The sequence below is a fragment of the Panthera tigris genome, chromosome A3 (genome assembly GCF_018350195.1).
Source record: "Panthera tigris isolate Pti1 chromosome A3, P.tigris_Pti1_mat1.1, whole genome shotgun sequence".
NCBI classification, from domain to species: Eukaryota; Metazoa; Chordata; class Mammalia; order Carnivora; family Felidae; genus Panthera; species Panthera tigris.
This window is the reverse complement of record NC_056662.1, coordinates 12,196,032-12,205,641: the sequence shown is the minus strand read 5'-3', so window position 1 is coordinate 12,205,641 and position 9,610 is coordinate 12,196,032. Positions and strand designations below refer to the sequence as shown.

The following is a 9,610-nucleotide window of genomic DNA, read 5'->3' as shown; positions in this document are numbered from 1 at the left end:
TTGATCCCCAGTGCTTTTAGAGAAAGGGCCTTCACGGGAACAAATGTCCTCTCCTCTTCTTTCTTTCCCCGTTAAGTGTGCTTAAGATAAAATTCCTAAAGAAGGCACTGAGAAATCTGCACCAAAGCCCTGTTTTTTTCTTTTTTTTTTTTTTACCCAAAGATAAAAAAAAAAAAAAAAAAAGGTGAAAAAACCGACTCCTCCAGAGCTGGCCCTCCTCTCTCTGCAGGTCGCAGACTCCCCTGTGTGATCGGGACACACAGCCGCCTGGTCCCTAGCCCTTACTGATAATGGCGGAAGTTGGAAGCCAAGTTCGGCTGGGTTCTCGGCGAATTTCACTGAGTTCGCCAAAGGGACCAGGCATCCACCCGCGCGAGCCCCTAGCTTGGTTTCTTTGGGTTGACTTGTTTTTTTCCTCCCCCCCCCCCCCCCCGTTTTTGTTGGTTCAGGAATGGGTGCGATATGGATCACCAAGGTAAAGTGGTATTTGCCTCCAGACCATGCCTTCCTCTCTTCCATGAGGACCTGTCTGTCAAGGTCAGCTTCTCAGTGGAGACTCTTAGGTAGATTTCCCAGTGCATATACACAGGTACAGGTAGGGTGTACACGTATTAAAAATCGGGGTATGCTCCTTTTTGGCAGATGGGGCCTGGGAAAACTTATAATACTCTATTTTGAATTGGGCACAGGGGAAAAGCTATATTCCCACAATACATACACAAGTGAAAGGAAAAAAAAAAAAAAAAAACCAAAACATAATGCAATACTTTCTAAGCATAGTATATGCTGAGTTTCAATTATTCTGTTTCTATAAGAACTCTATAGGACTCTGGCTAGTAAGCCTGAAAAGGTAGGTTCTTAATGATACTTCTGAATTCGTCCTTCAAAAGTGACTCCATAAAATGCTACTTTAAGGTCAGACAAACTACACAGGGAAGGAAGGGCCAGGTCCTGTGTGACCACACAAGGCAGAAAGGGCCTTTGGTTACAAGGAGAGTTGCACCAATTGGTTATTAGTTAAAAAAAAAAAAGAAAAAGAAAGAAAAAAAAATCATATCCAATCTGTACACTTCTCATCGGCTTCAACCAACAAATGAAATGCCTTGATTTGAAGAAGGGGTGGTAAGTTCCTTCTCGCTGTATATGGCTATATTTAAACATGTTCACTTTCCTGGTATGTAAAATAGACTATATTACTATTGTTACTAATTTTTACAGATAGCATCAGCTCTAAAAATATCGGAATCGGAAATCACAACTATTTACTTTTATCAAAAAGCATTTGTTTTCCCTGAATTTTCACGTTTGTGCTGATGGCCGACGTAAATGGTCACGAAAACAAAGAAGAGGCAGGTGAGATGAGATGGGCCGGGGAGGACTGTCCGTCGGCCGCTCCTCAGTAGGCCCCCAGCCCGCGCGCTGTGTGCCCGGCAAAGCGCTTGGGGGCGTGGCTGCTTCCTCTCTCTCTGGTGCTACCAGCACAGGATGACCTCACACTTTCCCTGCCCCTTAAGTCCCTTTGCGGTGGCTGCGAGGATGCTCTGAAGATACCTCAGAGTGGCAAGATACTTCGGCATCGGCATCGTAGCCTCTGTTAACACAGCAAAGAACAGGACTGCACCCTCTTGGAAGGATCCACAGTCCCCGGAGACACTGAGAAGCAGTATGAACCAGGTACATATTCAGCAGAGCACAGGTGTTTTTAAGGGCGGTGGGATGACTCCTGTGGACACCTGTGACAGGTGGTCCAACCGCATGCCATTGTGCAGAGGGCAGGCAGAATGACTCTGATTATTTGTGTACTGACAGGTGGCTCATGCCATCACACTCACAGGCAGACCAATGACATATTGTAGGAGGAACAGGAGACCCACGCCGTGTTTGTTCCATCAGGAAGACGTGTGCCTGTCACCGTGTTGTGGGCGGCAGATCTACGCTCCTGTACTTGGGACATCGTCCATCCGCGTTGTATTCAGGGAACGACATCGGTCCGCTGTACCAAAGACAGGCAGATACGTCTTCTTGACTGACAGATGGGCCAACAGCAGGGCATCATGCTAACCGGTGGCTCAACCCAATGTGTCTGAACTGAGGAACGGCCAACACCACCGTCCTTCCTGGACCCAAATCAGGCAGGCCAACGCCAGGTCGTCGAACTAGGACAGGAAGACCCACACCAAGAAATACACCGGAACCACTCACAACGCACACAAATACTTATTGCTTTTGTCCGTACTAGCTGCATTGATGGCTGCAGAAAGGAGGGCTGAGTTTTAGTACAGACAGTGACACTGAAAACATACCAACAGCTGGTTGACGAGAAAGAGAACAGAGTAAACACCCAGTGCCCACCACCTACTGTATTCTTCCGAGACGCGCGTGTCTCCTGCACACGGGACTCTGTGAGAGGCCCCGCTCCAGGGCTCAAGTACCCTTCCTCGCAAGGGGGCCAACAGGAAGCTTCAGAGGGACAGGGAAGGAGCCCACAGACTTCAACGTGGCAGACAGCAATACCCGCACAACATCACCCACCGTGGCCCGACACAGGCATGTAGTTAACAGCCCAACTGTAGTCCCAAAAAGTGGCCCACGGGAAATAGTGCTTGTTTTAAAGTGCAAGATGTTGACACTGTCCCTGGTAGAACCTATTTTTGAAAAACATAAAGTGCTTTTTATTTTAACTTTTTTTTTTTTTAACTTGAATACCACAGGAAACAAAAAAGAATTTCTATCATAGTAGATGCTTTCCCTGCTGCCACAGGAAGTATTCAAAAGTCTGAACTGGGCATTTCAATTGGGGATTTTTTTTTTTTTTCCATTTTTGCAGGTAAAAAAAAAAAATCAGATTTTATTCTGTTCTTCGGTAACATACAGTCTCTTTGAATAAGCTATTTCTTTTGCATATTTGACACTTCCATATCTTTTGAGGCTATGCTAGTGATGTACAGAGAGGGTTTTCCTTATACAACCCTAAAGCAATGTTCACAGTTCACACTGTTGGCTGAGTGCCTGCCGTCTGAACCCTTCCCACGTTGCCAGGGGGCAATCAGAATCAGGAACAAGTGGTGCAACTCACCCTGATGATATCTCAAAATCAAATCTCAGGTACTACGGAACACTGAAGTCGATGACGACATTTGAGGAAGGGTTTTGCGCTGGGACCGTGCTTTATGGCGCAGAAATTTCCCCACGACACAAGCATCCTCTGCAGCCTTCTGACAGTGGGATCCATCCAGGAGGCGATGGACAGGAGTTCCTAGAGGTGGCTGGGCAATGCCCAAAACGAAATCGGTCAACCCGGCCACTTGTTGTCCAGCGTCCGTCTCCAGCCGAAGCCCAAGGGATGGAGATGTTGCCCCCTGAGGCTGCGATGGAGAGCCGTGACAGAAAAGTGGGGACTAGGTGGGCTTGGTGAGGTCTAGCATGTGGTAGTGGTGGCTATGAGTTCTGCCCACGTCATCTCCCAAAGAGGGCAGCAGAGTTGTCACAAGGAGACGCCATAGCCTGTGGCTTGGCCCACTTCATCCTGCTGTACCTGTCACGGCTCTCCAGGCCCTAGGGAGCCTCCTCTGGAGTCTCTCTTCTGCCTGGGGGCTCTGCAGAGCCTGTCTGTCTGAGTTCGTGTGGAAAAGCTCTGCGGCAGGTAAGCTGAACAGCACGCCTCTTAGGTCTTGCCACAGGTCTCTGCTGCAGGTAGGGTAGCTCAGAGGCTCTGATCCCGTGTGCTCCCGTGGGCTCCTCCCCCTGGCAACACGCGGACATCGGGGGAGATGTGGTTCTCGAGTTTGCACTTTTCCTGACCACTGGGGCCTTTTCCAGTCAATGCTTCTGTAGAGTAAATACAGTTCTGCCTTAAGAACTTAGGGGACGTGGGTAAGGGGGAGCTTTCAAAGTGGTTCTTCTCTGATCTTGTCCCGACGCTGAACTTGGGACTGGTGCTCACATGCACGCTCTTGGGAGGGCTGGAATCTACACTGTAGAGAACCTGCCCCTCATCGTCTGTGTCCGCATCAATGTACTGGTGGATACCTGCTTCGAAGTTGAATGCTATTGCTGTGTGTTTCTCAGGCGACCGGGGGGGTGTCCTAGCACTTGCTGTGGTATAGATGGAGGACTCTGGGCTCAGTACAGGCCTGTCCAAGAGTGTGGCACACTCTAGCCCAGCGACAGCAGCTGCACCCCCCCGGTTCCTAAGAGGGTCATGGTACATCCCCAGAACGGGGACTAGTGGACTGGGGTCACCCTCCATGAAGTTGACTTTAAGTGCTCGTAGCTTCAGGGGGTTATTCGTCTTCATAGAACTCTTGGGGCTCTCAATGAAGAAAGAAGAGCATTGGCTGGCATCAGGGGTGGGGTTGGCCTCCACAAATCTCCCACCACTGGCACCCAGAGCTCCCCGCCAGCCCACCTCTGGGGCCATGCTACCCCCAGTCTTGCTGGGGAGTGAGGCCAAAGGGCTGTGGGAGAATCTGGTGGCTTCGGGGAAGTCTGTGGCACAGCTAATGAAGCTATCGATGCTCGACATGCTTCGCATGTCGATGACCCCTTCTGTACGAGTGGGCAGAGGGGCTACAGGGCTGGGGATACTCTCCATTTCAAGTTCTTCCTTTGGTTTGCTCTGTGTTGTTGACTCCTTGGTATTGAGGATGGGTTGAGATTGGGTCTTGGCCATCTTATTGTACATGTCTTCCAACTGCTGGACGTTCAGGTGCTGAGGACTGGAAGATGATCTGGCCTTCTCAGGGGATCCCTGCTCCTTGGTTTCAAAGGACTTACTTGAGCTAGTTTCAGATAGTGTCCTCTTTGTCCATTTCCATTTGTTGGGAGACAAGTGATTATCTTGTACTTTGTCCTTCTTACTCATATTTTCTCCATTTTTCTCTACCACAATGTCCATCATCTCGATGCTCCGGGCGAAAGCATCTTTCATGTTCATGGAGACAATGCTGCCATTCCTCTTGGCTCTCTCCAGAGCCTCTCTCCGCTTGATTGCTTTCTCCTGCCTCTTCTGCTCCTTGTAGAACTCAGAGAAGTTATTGACAATGATCGGGATGGGAAGAGCAATCACCAGGACACCTGCAATGCAGCAGAGTCCTCCGACAATCTTCCCCAGGAGAGTCTTGGGGTAGATGTCTCCATACCCAACCGTCGTCATGGTGATGGTGGCCCACCAGAAAGAGGCTGGGATGCTTTTGAACTTGGTGTCATCCTCGTCCTTCTCAGCAAAGAAGACGAGGCTGGAGAAGATCATGATGCCCATGGCGAGGAAAAGGATGAGCAAGCCCAGCTCATTGTAGCTCCTTCGCAGGGTGAAGCCCAAGGACTGGAGGCCGGTGGAGTGCCGTGCGAGCTTGAGGATGCGGAGGATACGCATGATGCGGAAGATCTGGACCACGCGGCGGACATTCTGGAACTGTAGCACACTCTTGTTGGATTCGGTGAGGAAGATGGTGACATAGTAGGGCAAGATGGCCAACAAGTCGATGGCGTTGAGTGGGCCCTTGAAGAACTTCCACTTCTTGGGTGAGGAGAGGAACCGCAGCAGGTACTCCATGGTGAACCACGCGATGCACACGGCCTCCACGTGAGCCAGCTGGGGGTTGTCTGTGGTCTGGCCAAACTCATCAAGGCTCTGCAGCTCGGGCAGCGTGTTGAGCGACAGGGCAATGGTGGAGAGGACAATGAACATGATGGAAATGATGGCAAGGATCTGCAAGGAGAAGAGAGCGGGATTTAGTTACCGACCTCCAGTAGGATGATCATCCTAACACCCTGACTCTGCGGGGTGCCCCTCAACAGTTCAAGGGCACTGTCACATCTCACTTGTCACTTAATGACTGGTTGTTTGAGCTAAAAAGATCATTTATTCAAGTCCATTTTTGTTTTTTTGAATCCATTCAAAACCAAAGCCCGGAGACTGCAATGATTTCAAGCTAACTGTTCTAGCCCGAGGGGTCAGCAGTGAGGACACAGCAGGTTTGAAAGCGTGAGGAGCAGCAATTTAAGAGCTTGGACTCTGGTGTCAGGTTGTTTTGGGTTTAAATCCCAGCTCGGCCACTTCCTTACCTGGAGCCAGGTGTTTATCCTAAGCCTCAGTTTCTTCATCTGCAAAATGGGAGGGCAAATACAGTGTCTATTTCAGAGAGCTGCTATGAAAAGTCAATGCGTTAACGTGTGCAAAGTGCTTAGGACATTTTCCAGCGGCACATGGTGAGTGTCTGATAAACACCCGCTATCTTCGTGGGGGCGACCTCTCAGCCCTCACCCCACAACATGCCGTCAGCTGAGACCACCCAGGCTCCGCGTGGCTCAGCTGGCCTTTGTTTCCTGCCCTGTCCCCAAATGTCCTGTTATGTCCTGTGAGCAAATGCATGTGAGAGTTTTCCATCCTTTGCAATCAGTCCTCACGCACAACACAGGGTGGTCAAGCCTACGTTTTTACTTCGACCCCTCTCTTTGGGTCTCTCCTGCCACGGGTTCCCAAACGTCACACTTCTCTGGCCACACGCCATTTTTGGCCGATCCCACATGTCTGTGTCCCTTCTTCTCCGTTCAGTGAACTCCGATCCATCTTTAAAAACCCAGCCCACGTGACCCCTCTCTGTAGAGGTCATTCCTGGTGGGACTGGCTGCTCCGTCCTTCGGGGTCCCTCACCACTTCGCCTTCCCTTGCGTGCTTTTACAACACATCCCATTACAGAGGCGCGTGTGTTCATCACTGCCCAGAATCCGTGAGCTTCCGGGGGGACGAGGGATGGGTTCAGAGCTTTGTCTCTGCGCCCCTCGCACTCCCAGCACCTAGCCCAGGGCAGGGGCTAGTCCAAGTTCACAGAGTGACAAGCGGAAGGAACAGGACCGGAATTCAGTTGACCATCTGGCTACTATTTATTGATCATGTACAACATGTGAAGCACTTTGCTAGGCACTGGGGGCACCATGAGCAGCAAGAAAGCCCTTTCTCCACCAGCCCAGATGCCGAAAGGATGTGTTATGCGTTTCTCCAACCCCAGGTGCTCTATCAGCTTCCTGGTTTTTTGTTTTTTGGGTTTTTTTTTTTTTTTTTTTTTTTTTTTTTTTGCTGTACTCATGTTCAACGTATTCTGTGTCTTTTATTTTTTATTTTATTTATTTTTACTGTTTTTTTTAAATCTTTGAGAGAGAGAGAGAGAGAGAGAGAGAGAGTGAGTATGAGCATGGGACGGGCAGAAAGAGGAGACAGAGGATCCAAAGCAGGCTCTATGCTGACAGCAGAGAACCCCATGCGGGGCACGAACTCATGAACTGTGAGATCATGACCTGAGCCGAAGTCGGACACTTAACCGACCGAGCCACGCTAGGTGTCCCCCCCAAGTACCCTGTGTCTTTTAAACAAAACTTTTGAGTGTTAATACCTTGATTTGCACTCACTGGAAAAGTAAAATTCTGTAATCACTTTATAAAAAGAAATATCCGATACACAAAAGTAGGTCAAGTTTATATATATTTCTGAACCATAATCAAAAGAACACCCACGAACCCACCACCCAGGCGAAGAAACAGGGTACACAACAGAAATGTTGACACTTCTCACAGGTCCTTCCCCACCCTGTGGGTAACCAGAAATTTTTCTCCTCCCTTGTCTTTTCTGTAGAGTTTTTTTTTTTTTTAAGTTTATTTTTGAGAGAGAGAGAGAGAGAGAGAGAACTCGAGCAGGGGAGGAGCAGAGGGAGAGGTAGAAAGAGAATTCCAAGCAGGCTCCACAGTGACACTGCAGAACCGATGTGGGGCTCAAACCCACGAACCGTGAGATCACAACCTGAGCCGAAACCAAGAGTCGGATGCTTCAGCGACCAAGCCATGCAGGTGCCCCATCTGTAGTGTTTAATGCAGAGGTAGATGGCCCTCACAAATTGGTACTGTGTCTTGCTCAGGACTGACATCCTACTGTATGTGTCCTTTTGCTGCCTGTACTCTTTACTCAGTAGTAAAACAACAACAACAACCACAAACAAGGCTCACCTTCTCTGTTCTATTTTAGTCTCGTCCTGAGAAATGACATTTGCAAAGATGCTGAGTTTGGGTGCCAGGGAAAGGTATGTTAAATATTCATTAACATAAATATGTGCTTATTGGAATAAAGCATTTGGGCAGCATACTTTGGCAACTCCTGCACTGAGTTAGGAGTGTGGGTCCTAGAGGTAGAGCCCAGCTGGGTGGCCTTGGCATTGAAACTTTGCCTGCCTCACTTTTCAAGTGCGTAAAATAGGGATATTCTAGTCATTCATGACTGGGGATGATTTTGACCCTCCCCCCAGGGGATATTTGGCAAATTCCACAGAAATTTTTGGTTGTCCCAACTTGGGGGAGGAAGATGCGATACTGGCAGCCTGTGAGCGGAGGCCAGGGACGCTACCGAACATCCTACTTTGCACGGGACAGCCTCACAATGAAGAATCACCTGGCTCGAAATGTTGATAGTACCAAGGTTGAGAAACCCTGGGGAATACTGGTAGCCAGCCCCTTATAAATTGTAGAGTGGGGGTCAAGGAGATTACGCACGTAGAGTACCAGCACAGGTGGGCCTGACTTTGTGGGGGCGGCCAGCCAGGGTCTTGGGCCGAGCCTGGCAGGCTGCGGTTCTGGGCACTGACCCCCCAGCCAGGAGGGAGCCTGCAGGAAAGGAGCTGATTCCCGATTCCCGGGGAGCCTGTTCCTTTAACAGCTGGGAGGTCCCATTTCCCCCAGAGGCTGGCAAGGGAAGCCCGAGCCAGTTTCTAACCCCTAGACAACTCCAGGGAAGGCCCACATAATTGCTGTTCTGCTGACAGACGCATGAATTATGCACCCGGCATATTATGTACAGTCCTTAGGGCTTGTTATTTTAAAGCGGGCACCACCTTTGTACCTGAGAATGGGCCCTCCCCGTCCCTCCTCTCAGCCTCAGGATGCCTAGAAAAGAAGAAAAGGGGGCGGAGGCCTCCCTGGGTCCTGGGGGAGGGCTGCCTGCTGCTCAGGGCTGTGTTGGGAAGGTCAGAGCACCTCAAGCCTCCTTCCCCGAAGGCAGCATGCAGGGTCTTTCTCTGCACCCTCTCCTGGCCCTGCCCACGAGATAGTTTTCTTTCCTGAACCCACTGAAGCCTTTAGAGTCAGGGCCACACTTCCCCAGCCAGGAAGTGGCTGGGGAACTTCCAAATGGGTGTTGAACCTTCTGTGCCTCAGTTTCCTTATCTGTAAGACTGAGGGGTGGGGGAGGAGGTGTCCAGGGCAAGGCTGCAATGAGAATTCAATGAATTCTCAGCTTTTATTGCTATTATCCCCAGCCTTACACTTATTTATGAGCTGGTTTTGAGTCCTGCCACTATCATCCCGAGCTGTGTGGCTTTGGACAAATCATTGCCCCTCTCTGAACCTCCATTTCCTTCTGTCTAGAATGCAGATGAAAGCAATTGAGCACGTACCACATAACAGCCACTTAATACACATTATGTTACTAAGTTATTACCTGGGTAGTTTATCATCGCCCCCACCCCCAGCCCCTGGACTGGTTGCTTAGGTCTGTGGACCCCAGTGCCTGGCTAAGGCAGCAGACATCCTACAAGCTTGGGCTCTGTTCTCAAACCCAGTTTTGACC

General features: G+C 49.9%; 1 protein-coding gene across 1 annotated transcript in view; it reads right to left on the bottom strand.

Moving 5' to 3' along the window:
- Positions 1–2,941: 2,941 nt before the first annotated feature.
- Positions 2,942–9,610, bottom strand: part of KCNB1 (potassium voltage-gated channel subfamily B member 1) — a 90,921-nt gene continuing 84,252 nt past the window's right edge. The window contains exon 2 of the mRNA XM_007078042.2: positions 2,942–5,710. Coding sequence (XP_007078104.2) covers positions 3,704–5,710 — 2,007 coding nt within the window. The 3' untranslated portion in view covers positions 2,942–3,703. The remainder of the gene's footprint in view (positions 5,711–9,610) is intronic.